The sequence below is a fragment of the Gekko japonicus genome, unplaced genomic scaffold (genome assembly GCF_001447785.1).
Source record: "Gekko japonicus isolate JY-2015 unplaced genomic scaffold, Gekko_japonicus_V1.1 scaffold1867, whole genome shotgun sequence".
Classification (NCBI taxonomy): domain Eukaryota; kingdom Metazoa; phylum Chordata; class Lepidosauria; order Squamata; family Gekkonidae; genus Gekko; species Gekko japonicus.
Window position 1 is genome coordinate 325,591 of NW_015165877.1, and position 15,329 is coordinate 340,919.

General features: G+C 45.2%; 1 protein-coding gene across 1 annotated transcript in view; it reads right to left on the bottom strand.

Moving 5' to 3' along the window:
• LOC107110493 (voltage-dependent calcium channel subunit alpha-2/delta-1-like) overlaps nt 1–15,329 on the bottom strand; it is a 43,837-nt gene that overhangs the window by 19,173 nt on the left and 9,335 nt on the right. Inside the window, exons 5-8 of the mRNA XM_015411279.1 lie at nt 13,030–13,085; nt 12,800–12,929; nt 11,362–11,474; nt 8,271–8,353 (exon numbers count right to left, since the gene is read on the bottom strand). Of these exons, the coding sequence (XP_015266765.1) occupies nt 8,271–8,353; nt 11,362–11,474; nt 12,800–12,929; nt 13,030–13,085 (382 nt within the window). The remainder of the gene's footprint in view (nt 1–8,270; nt 8,354–11,361; nt 11,475–12,799; nt 12,930–13,029; nt 13,086–15,329) is intronic.

The following is a 15,329-nucleotide window of genomic DNA, read 5'->3' on the forward strand; positions in this document are numbered from 1 at the left end:
TGACCACAAAGCCATGGTTCCTCAAAAATTTCACCGTGTAGTAAGATACAAGGATATTGGAAGATGGTACGGAATTCAAGAAATTCTGGGAAAAAATTTAGCTTTAAAACCTGAAATATATTTGTTAAATATGATCCTGAAAGGTTATAATAAGCAAGAATCATATCTATTAGGCTATATAATAACAGCTGCTACTGGCCAAAAATGGAAATCCGAGGTTATACCCAGGGAAGAGTTAGTAGTTAAAGTACTGGAGTTAGCACAAATGGACGATCTGAGTTTAATGTTTCAGAATAGGAATGAAAAGGTACATGAGAAGAGATGGGGAAAAGTGTATAATTAGATAGGAGAATTATCAAGCGATTAGCGAAATTAAAATGTATGTAAGAATTAAGCAATGAATGACTCTGGTATATATGTAAGATATATAGATGGAATGTATACATGTAAAAGTGGAAACAAAATAACATTTTCTACAAACAAAAATTTCACCGCCATCTCTGGTGCTTCCCCGCTCTGCTGGTAAGAAAGTGCCTTAACGAGGAATTCATCTAGAAATGGTGACAGCAACAGTCCCTGAAGTCTCAGCCACCATGATCTTGGTGAATCCCCTTGGCAGTGACTTCAGGCTGAAAGACAGTGCTGATACTGAAAATGTTTCCCATCATACGCAAAGCATAGGAACCTGCAGTGAGCCCCTCGAATTGGGATGTGTGAATAGTCCCCCTATAGATGGATGGATGCCAGGAAATCCTTGCTTAAACAGCTTCCAGAATGGAATTCAGAGTTTCCATCCTGAATTGTCTGGTCCTGATGCAGTTGTCTAGCCATTTCAGGTCCAAGATTTTCCTGGCATCCCTATTCCTCTTTGGCTCTGGGCATGATATCCTTTTGGATTCACGACAAGACTGAAAACTTTTTTTTAAAGGTAGAACTTGTCTTCATCTTCAATAAGCTATCTGTCAGGTCCATCTCCAAAAAGGTTTATGCCCTTGAAGGGAACTGCCGTCACTTTAGCCCGTGCTGCAGAGTCCCCATCCCACTTCTGAGCCACGTGTTCCTTCTGGCTCCTACACTGCATGCCATGGCTCTAGCTGACTGCTGCAGGATGTCCAGTGAAGTATCCGCCACAATCACTGTCGCTTGGGCAATCTTCTTAAGTTTGTCTTTAAGCTCTTTTGGAATTCCTCTATCAGCTGAGGCTAGTCCTGATGCGCAAGAATGTGCCACCCTGGCAAACATCGAGCTTGCTGTTGACGTCCTGATGGAGCAGGCTGAGACTGTGAAGTCTTTGCACAAAGCTTGCTCAAATCCCCTTCGCTGGGGTCTTGGGCAGCCTATCTGCATCCATAGGTAGGACTGAGTTGGAGGTCAAGCTAGTCCCAGGCTCGTCCACCATTGGCATGTTAAGTCTCTTGGTAGCCTCTGGTATCAGGGAATAAAGCTTGGAAAGAACACCTGATGGTTAGCTTTTAGCTTAGAAGGGTGTTCCCACTCTGCCTACATCCTACTGTAACAGGCTGTGGGTATTAGAGGAACAGAGGAGGCTTGCCGTTGCCTGCCTCAGCGTAGCAACACTGGACTTCCTCGGTTGTCTCCGATCCAAGTACAAAACAGGACTGACCCTGCTTAGCTGCTGGTTTATCTGACAAGCTTGATTGAGCCTCGGCCATCCAGGTCAGGGCTGGCATCCCTGCTTGTGGTACTGCCAGTTTGTACATCATCTGGCCAGATTCCACCAGAAGTTCTGGGTCAAGATCAACATTTTCATTAGGTCTGGAGGAAATTCTAAGGTTCTAAGTACTTGGAAAGTAATCTCATGTACAGCTCTTGAGGGAATAGCCTAGACTGTACCTGTTGATACTACTTCGTCTCCTTCCTCTGACCACTCCCTATCTGAGGATGGAACTGGGGAGTCTTGATTCCTTCCTGGACACTGTAGAGTGGACTGTGTTCCCTTAAAGAAGACGTCTCCCTATTTTTCTTCTTTTGGTTGGGGGGAGGGGAATCTAAGTGCTCAGATCTCATCCCCTTGCCTGATGAGACCTTTTTAGCCATCAACCTCTGTTTTATTTTTATTTTTTGCAGTCATCAAGTCACAGCCCACTTATGGTGACCCCAAAACAGGAGATGTTCAGAGATAGTTTGCCTTGCCTGCCTCTGTGTAATGCATGTGGTATTGTTTGGTGGTCTCCCATCCAAATACTGACCAGGGTGGACCGTGCTTAGCTTCCAAGATTTGATGAGCCTATCCTTGCTGTCTCTGTTTCCTGGTTCTCCATAGAGTCTTGCAAGGACTCTGAGGTTTCTGATCTGAGTATATCTGACTAGCTAAGTGTAAAGGTAAAGGTTCCCTTGCTCGAAAGCCAGTCGAATCCAACTCTAGGGTTGCGGTGCTCATCTCCGTTTCAAAGCCGAAGAGCCAGCGCTGTCCGAAGACATTTCTGTGGTCATGTGGCCGGAATGACTAAACACCAAGGTGCACGGAATGCTGTTACCTTCCCACTGAAGTGGTACCTATTTATCTACTTGCAATTTCTTGCTTTCGAACTGCTAGGTTGGCAGGAGCTGGAACTAGAGACGGGAGCTCACTCCATCATGCGGCACACTTGGGTCTCGAACTGCTGAACTACTGACCTTCCACAGCCTGCCGTTCAGTGTCTTAACCACTTGAGCCACCGCAGCTAAGTGTACTCCCCCCAAAAATCTAAAAAATCTGTCATAGCCTTTCTCTGGCAAACAGTGGAGGTGATGGAAGTGCTGCCAAGCAGCAGCCCTGTACGGTTTTCAAGGCAAGAGACAGTCAGAGGTGGAGACCCAACCAAGGCTGACCCTGATTAGTTTCCAAGATCTGATCAAACCGAGCTGGCCTAGGCCATCCAGGTCAGGGCTGATGCCATTGCCTGCCTCAGTGTAGCAACCCTGGACTTCCTTGGTGGTCTCCCATTGAAGTACTAACCAGGGCTGACTCTGCTTAGCTTCTGAGATCTCAAGCTAGCTTGGTCTATCCAGGTCTGGGCACAGGGAACTGGCAGTCATTTTCTATCCACTCGCCTGGGACTGAAAGTGAAAGTAAGTCTGCCATGAGGGTCCAGGGAACCACGATGGCCACCACCATTTCCCCTGCCCTTCTATGGCCTTCCCTGGGCCTTTTAGTTCCATCTGTTCCATGAGAAATTTCCCCTTGAAGGTTAAGAAAAGAGTGGGGGGGGGGCTCTTTAGTCCATTCCAACTTGTCCCAGGTTGGGGAGGTTGGAAGCCCCAGGAATCAATTTCCTCTTCTTCCTCCCTGGATAGCTTGAGGGTTTGTTTGGGGTTTCCCCCCAGTCTACAACCCTGCCCTCCTTTGCTCCATAAGGGCTTACCCTCTCTCATGAATCGCTGCCTTGATGTGGCAAGGGGGCTTGCATGGTTCAATGAGGCTGTGGGCTATGCCGTGGAAGGCCACCCAGGATGGACAGGCCACAGTGGAAAATTCAGACAAAGCGTGATCCACTGGAGAAGGAAATGGCAATGCACTCCAATATCTTTGCCAAGAAAACCTCATGGACAGTAACAAAAGGTTAAAAGATATGATGCCAGAAGATGAGCCCCTCAGGTCGGAAGGTGTCCAATATGCTACTGGGGAAGAGCAGAGGGCAAGTACAAGTAACCCCAGAAAGAATGAAGTGGCTGGGCCAAAGCCGAAAGGATGCTCAGTTGTGTATATGTCTGATGGTGAAAATCTGATGCTGCAAAGACCAGGACCATAAGAACCTGGAATGTAAGATCTATGAATCAAGGGAAGTTGGATGTGGTAAAAAATGAAATGGGAAGACTGAACATCGACATCTTGGGAATCAGTGAACTAAAGTGGACGGGAATGGGTGAATTTAACTCAGAAGACAATTACATCTACTATTGTGGCCAAGAATCCCATAGAAAAAAGGGTGTGGCCTTTATAGTCAATGGGAGATTGAAAAAGGGAGTAATGGGATACAATCTCAAAAACGACAGAATGATCTCAGTCCAAATCCAAGGCAAACCATTCAACTTCACAGTAATCCAAGTAATCCCCAACCACTGACGCAGAGGAGGCTGAAATGGACCGGTTCTATGAAGACCTACAACACCTCCTAGAACTAACACCAAAAAAGGTGTCCTTGTCATCATAGGGTACTGGAATGCTAAAGTAGGAAATCAAAAGGTAACCGAAATAACGGACAAGTTTGGCCTTGGAGAACAAAATGAAGCCAGGCAAAGACTAACAGAGTTTTGTCAAGAGAACATGCTGGTCATAGCGAACACCCTCTTCCAACAACCTAAGAGGCGACTCTACACATGGATATCACCAGATGGGCAACACTGATATCAGATTCATTATGTCATTTGCAGTAAAAATTGGAGAAGCTCTATATAGTCAGTAAAAACAAGACCTGGAGCTGACTGTGGCTCAGATCATGAACTATGCATTGCAAAATTCAGGCTTAAACTGAAGAAAGTCGGGAAACCACTAGGCCATTCAGGCTTGACCTAGATCACATCCCTTATGAATGTACAATGGAGGTGAAGAATAGGTTTAAGGGACTAGATTTGATAGAAAGAGTGCCTGAAGAACTATGGACGGAGGTTTGTGACACTGAACAGGAGGCAGCAATCAGCAACATCCCAAAGGAAAAGAAATGCAAGAAAGCAAAGTGGCTGTCTGATGAGGCTTTACAAATAACAGAGGAAAGAAGGAAAGTGAAAGGCAAAGGTGAAAAGGCCTTCCTGAATGAACAATGCAAAGTAATAGAGGAAAACAATAGATTGGTAAGGACTAGAGATCTCTTCAAGAAAATTGGAGAAATTAAGGGAATGCTCCGTGCAAAGCTGGTCATGATAAAGGACAAAATTTGTAGGGACCTAACAGAAGCAGAGGAGATTAGGAAGAGATGGCAAGAATACACAGAAGAACTATACAAGAAGGACCTCAATGTCTTTGACAACCACGACGGTGTGATCACTGACCTCAAGCCAGACATCCTGGAGTGTGAAGTCAAATGGGCGGAGGTGATGGTATTCCAGCTGAGCTATTCAAAGTCTTAAAAGATGATGCTGTTAAAGTGCTGCACTCAATATGCCAGCAAATTTGGAAAATGCAACAGTGGCCACAGGATTGGAAAAGGTCCATTTACATTCCAATCCCAAAGAAAGGCAATGCCAAGGAATGTTCAAACTATCACACAATTGCACTCATTTCACACACTAGCAAGGTCATGCTAAAGATCCTACAAGCTAGGCTTCAGCAGTACATGGATAGAGAACTGCCAAAAGTACAAGCTGGGTTTCGAAGAGGTAGAGAAACTAGCTGGCCTGGGTGAATCACAAGCCGGAATTAAGATTGCTGGGAAAAACATCAACAACCTGAGATATGCAGACAATACCACTCTAATGGCAGAAAGTGAAGTGGACCTCAAGAGCCTCTTGCTCTAAGTGAAAGAGGAGAGCACAAACGCTGGCTTGAAATTCAACATAAAAAACCCTAAGCTCATGACATCCGGCCCCATCACTCCTTGGAAAATAGAAGGGGAAGTCATGGAAGTCGTGACAGACTACTTTTCTGGGATCCAAGGTCACTGCAGATGGTGACTGTAGCCATGAAATTAAAAGACACTTGCTCCTTGGGAGGAAAGCGATGGCAAACCTTGACAGCGTAATAAAAAGTAGAGACATCACCCTGCCAACAAAAGTTTGTATGGTCAAAGCAATGGTATTCCCAATAGTAATGTATGACTGTGAGAGTTGGACCATAAGGAAAGAATAGATGTTTTCGAATTATGGTGCTGGAGAAGACTCTGGAGAGTCCCCTGGACTGCAAGAAGAACAAATCAGTCAATCCTAAAAGAAATCAACCCTGACTGTTCCCTGGAAGGCCAGATAATGAAACTGAAGCTCAAATACTTTGGCCACCAAATGAGAAGGGAGCACTCACTGGAGAAGACCCTGATGCTGGGAAAGACTGAAGGTAAAAGAAGATGGCAAAGGATGAGATGGTTAGACAGTGTTATCGATGCAACAAACATGAAATTAGCAAGCTTTGGAGGATGGCAGAAGACAGTAGGGCCTGGCGTGATGTGGTCCATGGGTTCGCAAAGACTTGGACTCGACTGTGCAACTGAACAACAACAACAACAACAATGGATTTACCATGATTCTGGTGAGGGCTAGAGGTTCCCAGCTTGTCTGTTCCTCCACACACCAGGTCCCCTGAGACCGGGGAGACTGCCAGGTCTGCAGCATCACCCCAGTCTCCTTGCAGACTCAACCACTTCCCCTGACGTGTGTTGGTTGGGGAGGGGACCTCCAGCTGCAGGCTGTGCCCTGTGGGAGTCTGTGTACACAGCCACAGCTGCTGGGGATCTCCCAGCGCTATCGACTGCCTTTGCGATCTGCTGCCGACTGTAGCTCAAAGATAACAAAGAGGGAGGGTCTCTCCCTTCTCCCTCCCTTCTTCTTCTTCTTCTTGTACTGCTGCACTCTACAGAGCACCTGTGAAACACATCCTGCTCAAGCCTCAGGGATGGCGAGACTGGGATGGTCTCAGGGGACAGGCCCCTTCCTGGACCAATCTGAGGAAACCAACCCTGTCCAGGAGGAGGAGCCTGTTCCCAAGGGTAAGGACTGCCCCACTCCCAGGACCACCGAAGAATGGCTTCAATCCACAGAGCATTACTTTCTTGCATCCCTCACCCTGTAGCAACCCCAAGTGCCAGAGGAGGAGGAAGGAAAGAAAACTGCATTCGGTGGGAAGAAATTGCTCTGTGCATAGGGAGACACTGGTGGATCCAACCCAGGCCAGTGGACTACTTGCCCACAATCTCCTTTCTGAGAATAAATCATTATTTGAAGGACATATGCCCTATTTTTTTAGAAACTTCAGTTTATGTGGAAATTATGGCATAACATAAGATCTTCTTGTATGGAAGTTCTTAATTGTGTGAGCTTTTTTATTACTGTACTGGTTTCACATTTATATTACACTGGGTCTGATACAGACTGAATTGGCAATTTCCTCCAATTACCCCCCCACACACACTACTGCAGACCCACCTCATGTCATTTCCTAATCCCCCAGGCCCCAAGAGCAGCATTTCGTGGAGATCACTGAGCTGAAGTGTCAGACAGTAAGTAGGAAAGTTCCATTCTGCCACTGGAAAACTTAGTCTGGATCCAGCACTGTGATATTTTGTGGAATATCCAGCCACTCTTTTATTGGAGGAAGAGACACTTCAGTTGGAGGAAGGCTGAATGGAGTGGTTGCTAAATAGTGCATACGTTTGGTGTGCATTTTTATATGTGCTCCTTTGTTTATCTCCCATATTTTCTTCTCTTGGCTTTGAAACAGAATAACCCCTGCCCACTTGTGTGTGGGTGTGTTGATACACATGCACACTAAATGGCTGCACCTTTGCTAGGTCCAGCAAATGTGTTCTGGAAGAGTTTAATGGCAGCTCATCATACTGGTATCAATAGGGTACTAGCATGTAATTCTACCAGTCTGACAGCCAGATTTTCATACATATATCTTTGCTAATATAACAGCTCAGGTGATCCGGATGTTACAAAGACAGCAGAGAGGCCCGATGGCATCAACTCCCTTGACTGAAGGGAGGATCTCTCATGCCTGGAGGCTGCTGATCACTTAATCCAAGCCACTGTTTAGAGTGCAGTCTGCCATGACCTGGAGAAAGGTGGAGGGAGGTAACGTATCTGGCATCAGTAAAGTAAACAGAAAGGCCTTAGTGCTGCATGTTTTAAAATCAACTTTTCAAAGAGTTGGATCTGATGGATCTGTTCCACTAGCAGTGTTTTCCTCACGCATAAGGTGCCTTCTATGCTTGAGGGGGAAGGCTCCCTGTGCTGAAGGAAAGCACTCCTATTGGTGGAAAGATCCATAGGAATGAAACCAAATGTTGTTTGGAAAAGAACCATGGGAAATGGAGGTTTGCTTTCCCATATGTGTGCACAGACTGCTCCAGCTTCAAACAAGCTTCTCTGCCTAATAGCAATATTGGAATTCTGTGTGAAAGTACAGTAATACTGGCAAAGGCAACTCAGAAAAAGCAGCCGTTAAGTTCATGTTCATCATGGCAACACTTGAAATAGAGACACCGTAGTCCAGAGTCACAAATATGAGCGATGAGAGAGAGAGGTTACAGCAGAAAAGCACCTAAAAGGTGCAAACTATTCTAAACATTTCCTATAGATGGGAAGACTCCTCTTCCCTGATGAGGAAGGCCAGAGCTTACCGCAGCATCATCGTCGAAGCAGGCATCAGGTCCTTTCCTGTATCTTGGCTGCTGCACCATTTCACAGGGGTTAGGCCCTTCATCTAAACTTTGGTTAAGGAATATGGATGATAGACTGACACATTGTTTACCTTTAATTCGTTAATATTTATTTAAACATTTTTTTCTCAAATTTTGCTTTTTAAAAATCCATAAATGATCTAAACTTGTAGATAAGGGACAAGGAGCACCTTAGGATCTGAATTGCCAACTGAGCTACTGTGTAGTGGGCAGGCTCAGGCTTCCAAACCCTCTTGGGACAGAGAAGGAAAGGGGTCATAGCATTTGGGCATGTAACTGCCACACAGAGAAAAGGCTGCAGAACAGCCGGCCTGGTATCAATACTGGAACATGGATCGCCTTGATGGACAGTAGATGTTCTTCTGACCACTGTGTCAGACGGCAAGCTTCTTCAAGGAGGGTGTCACGGCTCAGGTGGGGTGTCACCTGACACTGCCACCACTCTGGATTTAGGTTCCCTTGAGAAGGCCCAGAGCACCCTCCCAAGACCTTCAGACCTCCCTTTTGGCCGAATAGCAGGTGTGAAGACCAGGCAGAGTGAAACAAGGAAAAGGTTTATTTTATAAGAGGTCAAACAACAAGATGTAGAATAATAACAGTAAGTGGGTGAAAAGAAAAGAAAAATCAAATGCCCTAACGCGTCTAAATACGTACTGTCCCTAGCTCACTATTCCAAGTGACACTAGACTACTCACCTTTCCCTCAGGATAAGGGTTTCTTCCTGCAGCAGTCTTCCTTCTGGCTCTGCCCTCTGGAAGAAAGAACAGCTTCTACTCTGGCACCAGCCCTTTTGTTCCCCAGCCCTCTTCTTCCCTATTGGTCAATTTTGGCCCCAAAACCTCTCAGGGGCTTCTGGGAGTTGTAGGCCCCTGGTGGCACAGCCCAGGTCATGACAGAGAGATTTGAATTTGCCCCCCCCTGCCGATTCACATATGCCTTTGCCTTCATATTGTCTGCCTCTACCAAGAGATGGCATCCTGATAACAGGTTCTGAAAGTCCCTCAGTCTCAGCCTGATGGCACATAACTCCAGGAAATTTATACTGTGTGTCTTGTCCTTTTGTGACCAGTTGCCCTGAGTCATCCTTCCTTGTACATGTGCTCCCCAGCCTGAGAGGCTGGCATCAATGGTCATCACCACCCTCTTTGGTTCTTGCAGTGGAACACCCTGCTGAAATCTCGCCGGTTCCTGCCACCAGCTTAATTCTGTTTTGAGATTCTCTGGTATATAAACTAGTCTTGTCCTTTTGTTTGCAATGACCTCCTGAAAGGGCAAAAGAAACCTCTGAAGAGGACAGGTGTGAAATCTTGCCCACTGGAATAACTCCTGACAAGACACCATTAAGCCCTGCAGTTGGGCCAAGGTCATTACTTCTATCTTTTGCCTCTCCAACACATTTTTCATCATAGACTGGATTTTCTGTTGTCTCTCCTGAGTCAAGAAAACTCTGTCCCAAACTGTATCGATTTGTACCCCTAGGTGGACTATCGTTTGTGTCGGGTGAAGAATGCTCTTTCTTTTGTTGATCACAAAACTATGATTCTGAAGACACTCTATTGTGTGCCTCACCGCTTCCATCCCGCTGTCGAGAGAGGGTACTTTGACAAGAATATCGTCCAAGTATGGAGCCAGGGAAATCTCCTCCATTCTTAGGTGTGCCACTAGTGTCACCAAGATTTTCGTGAACACCCTGGGAGACGATTTCAGACCAAATGGAAGTGCCTTGTATTGGAAGTGTCTCCTGTTGTAGGCAAAGCAGAGGAACTGCCAATAAGACTCTCTTATTGGGACATGTAAATAGGCCTCAGATAGATCTATGGAGGCCATAAAATCACCCTTCTGGATGACTGACAGAGTTGACTTGTGTCTCCATCTTGAATGGTTTTGTTTTGATCCATCTGTTCAACCACTTTAGATCTAGGATCGCCCTGAAGTCCCCATTCTTTTTTGGAACTATAAAGAAGATTGAGTAAACGCTTTGAGATAGTTGATTCTTCGGTACAGGCTCTATAGCTCCAATGTCTATCAGATTCTGGATTGCCTTCTGCAGAACTTGGTGCCTTTGGTTGGACCTGTTCTTCGGGATCTGCAGGATTCGTTTGGGAGGGAGACTTTTGAACTCTATGGAGTATCTGTCAGTTACTGTTTCCAGCACCCATCTGTCCTGGACCGTGACTTGCCAACGGCTTGCAAATCTTTGTAGACGTCCTCCAATTTAAGTGACTTTTAATTGCCGCCAGCACTTTATGCTTGTTGATTTGTAGCGTTTTTAATAATTGTCTTTTTAAGCTGTATATATGTCATGTTGGAAGCCGCCCTGAGCCTGTTTTGCAAGGAAGGTGGGGTACAAATTTGATAATAAATAAAAATAAATTAATTAATTTAAATACTGAATGAGCATATTTTTAGAGGTTGTTATAATTTCAATCTAATTCAAATTCCAGTGCTGTAAATTGTACATATTTTAAAAATTGTAATGGCTAATGGCTACAATTTAACTATCTGTCTGTGTCTGTCTGCCTGCCACACATGAGGCTGATTTATACTGAGTCAGACCATTGGTCCATCATGGTCAATAGTGTCTATTCTGACCAGCAGCAGCTTTCCCAGGTTTTAGGTAGAGATCTTTCACCTACTGCCTGATCCTTTTACTCCAACATGCTGGGGATTGAACCTTGGACCTTCTTCTTGTAAAAAAGATTCTGGGCTGACTAGGTTGCAGCTCCTCCCCCACCCCATTCTTCCCCCAAGGATACACACAATCATGGGCTTGAGAGTCTGTGACAGGCCCAAGGTCAACCACTGTGAGTGGGGATGCAAATAGTAGCTTCAATGATACTATGCTAAAAAACAATTACTCCACATTTATGTTGTTCGACACCTAGAAGTATGATGCATTTGTGATATTCCTCCACTACACAAAGACTGTCACTGGCAAAGGTGAGAGGATGACACTCAAGAGAACTCCAGATTACTTTCCATTTTAATCCTTTGTAAACAAACCCAAATAATCTCCAACTTCAAAGGATACCCGGCTTTTCTGCTTGCATGAGTGGTTTTGCATCACAGTAACGGCACATCTGTTTGCTGTCACTGATAATGAATACTAAGTTTGTATTGGAAATTTTTTCAGCATGAAACAGTCTGTGGGCAGAAACAGAATACAGCATAAAGATGTTGTGCTTAGTTAATGCAAAGGAGGAGGTAATAATCCTTTTCTGAGCACCAACAGAATGCAACTTTAAAAGTCAATTGTTAAAAAGTCAATTGGCATGATTTATACAGATATCAGGAGCTGCGGTGGCTCAAGTGGTTAAGACGCTGAACTGCAGGCTGTGGAAGGTCAGTAGTTCAGCGGTTCAAGACCCGGGTGCCGCAAGACAGGGTAAGCTCCTGTCTCTAGTTCCAGCTCCTGCCAACCTAGCAGTTCGAAAGCAAGAAATTGCAAGTAGATAAATAGGGACCACTTTGGTGGGAAGGTAACAGCGTTCCGTGCACCTTGGTGTTTAGTCATGCCGGCCACATGACCACGGAAACGTCTTCGGACAGCGCTGGCTCTTCGGCTTTGAAACAGAGATGAGCACCGCAACCCTAGAGTCGAATTCGACTGGCTTTCGAGCAAGGGAACCTTTACCTTTACCTTTATACAGATATCAGACTTTGGGAAGAGAACTGTCTATGAGAGCCTGCTCCCACAAAATAAAACTCAAGAATTCTTTGCTATCACAATATATATGTATTCAGTTAATTTGTGGCTTACAGTCTACCTTATGTCAAATCTAACATTACTTTGTGTTACTTTTATCACTATATATATCTTTCAGACTAACCTATGATATTTCTAGCCATGTTAGTCTGTGGGAGCAAAACTAAACCTGAGTCTTGTGCTAACAAAATCTTATTCCAGCATCAGCTTTTGTGCAATAGAACTCACTTTGTCAAATTCAATTAGTGGATCCTCACTAGGATCCTCCCACCCACCCGCCCCGGCAAATCAGTGGATATTCTAGGACAAAATTTGAAGCCTGTGTTCTCATCTAAGTCAAACAGGAAACAAATAAATGGACTTCAACCATTTCTGCTCCTTGGACTGATTTTCCTTTTGTAAAAAGTGCTATAATTTTAATGCACCTGACAGCACTATTCAAAGATCTGCAAACTTCTGAAGTCTATTATGAATTAGAACATGTATACATTATATTATGTACACATATGCATTTATATTTCAATGCTGTTTTATGATTTTATCTTGTTTTGCTTTGAAAGCTGCCTGAAACAGGTTCTCTTGAACAGTGGCACAAACATTTTCTAAATAAATAAATATACATATTTCTGTAAATACATGATTAACTGAATAATTTCTCGCTTCCCATTAATCTCACATCTCTAAATAACACTCAAAACCCTATTAAGAGAAAGCATAGCAGATGCTGTATATATTTTGTAACTCAAAGGAAAAAAACCCCTACCTAGAACAGTTTACACAGTCTAGGATATTATTAAATGATTTTACATCATTCTCAAAGAAGTACTGAGTTTGGACCGTTATGCAGCTCTGTTTCGATGGGATGGCACTGAAGTCTTCTTCCTCTACTTCCACTGTGAGAAAGAGAACATTTTCAGAGCCAGAAAATGCAAAAGCAAGATGACTTCTCTGGGTGGGGAACTTTTGCTGTAACACACCCAGTTCATTACTTACCTGCACCAAGGAAATGTGGAAATGTCAAGCCCAAAAAGAGCTGCTGCAAGATAGACCTGAATTCAAAAAAGAAAAGAAAAGAATAATATTGCTTAGGGAAATAACAATGGTAGATCACTTATGGCCACCAGCAGGGGTCATTTTGTAGAAAAAGAGGTGCAGGAGCTCATTAGCATAACCTATTAGCATAACTTATTTGCATATGCCACACCCCCTGACATCACCGGAAGTGTGCCAGAAGGCAACACCCACCACTCAGGCTCCACTGGACTCTTTTGGATTGCTAACTATTTGGGGGTAGGGAAACGCACAGATCTGCCCTCACAGGAGGGAGATTTTGTACCTGAATAAAACTTGGTCTTAAAAGTTCCACTGGACTCTTTTGGATTGCTAGCTATGGGGGGGGGACACACAGATCTGCGCAGAAAGAAAGAAAGAAAGAAAGAAAGAAAGAAAGAAAGAAAGAAAGAAAGAAAGAAAGAAAGAAAGAAAGAAAGAGAAAGAAAGAGAAAGAAAGAAAGAGAGGGAGAGAGAGAAAGAGGGAAAGAAAGAAAAAGTTCTGTCAGTTTATTTTCCATTGTTCAGGGCATGAGAAAATTGAAGTGGTAACCATTTCTCATCTATATATCTAATTCCGAAGTTGGCCCCTGGTGTGTGGATACTTATTTCCGCACATCGGGGGGACCTGGAGGGGAGGGAGAGTTTTGTGCACATGTGGGGCGGTCCCCAGGTGTGCACAAAAATCTGAAACCCTGTAAAAAATATCGGGGGGATGTTTAAATCCCCCCAAAACTGACAGAGCATCCCCTGCGCATGCGCAGGGAACGCTCTGCAGCCGGCCTCCCGCCACCGCCGCGGAGGGGGCGGGAAGAGAGCAGCGAGGGCTGAGCGGCAAGCCGCTCGGCCCTTGCTTTGGAGCCAGGATGGGGGGGAAAGTGTAGCGAGGGCCGAGCGGAAAGCTGCTCGGCCCTCGCTTCAGTGCCGGGATGGGGGTGGGGGAGAGAGCAATGGGGGGAGATCAAGGGGGGGTGGAGGAGACGGGGGAACCGGCGGGATGGGGGAGTACTTACCTCCACCTCTTGCTTCCTCCTCTGCCTCCCCCCCCGCGAGTATCGCGGGTCCGCCCCTTGTTATATTTATATTACCAATGCTACAATCCTATGCACTCTTATCTTAGAACAAGCCCCATAAAATATACTGGAACTGTCTTCTCAGTGAACATGAACAGGATTGTGCTTTTATGGGAAATACCTTTCATGGCAAACCACAGTGCTGCTGTATAGTTAGCAGTGAAATATAAATCAAACACCATACATTCAGGGCAAAGGCAAGATTCACACACAGATTATTCTGATTTGTAGCTTATGGTGCATTCCTCTGCAGACTTATTTCAGTATAAGGGCTTTGATTTCAAAGGGCCTAGACTGAAATAAATCTTTAAAAGAAGTGCATTGGGAGTCCCTTAGCCACTATGCTACAGCAGCTCCATATAGGATAACCACTCAAAGACATAGCACTTCACAGATTAAAGGTCTCTGCCCCAAGGTCTTTACCATTGAAATTGGGACAAAAAAATCCAACATGCTGGCAACCAACAAGTTAAATTAGCTTAGCTCTGCCTCAGTACATCAAAAGTGTGTGTGTAGGATCCCAGTATTCAGAACTCAGAGGCTGTGGCTATAAATTAGGAGGTGGTGTGTCTCAGCAGTAGAGCATCTGTTTGGCATGCAGAAGGTCTCAGGTTCAACCCCAGCATCTGTAGCTAAAAGGTACAATAGTAGGTGATGTGAAAGACCTCCAGAGACCACGGAGTGCTGTTGTCAGCCAGACTAGACAATACTGTCCTATGATCTGCCTCAAGATAAACCTGCTTCACTCATGCCTTACACTTCCACATAACACTTCCCCCGCCCCGAGCGTTTGTTTCCTCATTTGAACTCCACTGGGAGAAAAGGTCTCAAAGAAGGGGAGAGAGAAGATAGGGAGATGTAGCTGGTGGGGCACAAAGACATTTTTGCTTTAAAAATAAAGCTGAACACCACCACCCCAGTCGAGGAGATAACAGAGGAAGTGGAGATCAGCGCGGTGGCACACGGCACCTTACCCAGGAAGGACGGATGCCTTCAAACACTGCCACAGATTCCACAGATTCCCCCGCTGCTCCTTATGCAGGGCACGCAATGCAAACAAGCAGCTGCCCAACTTAGCACAAAGTCAAGGCAGCATGGAGCTGGGGCTGCCCTTCGCCCTGCAGCTGCAGAAGCCAAAGCGCACCACGGCCAGATCCGCTCCTCCCCCCC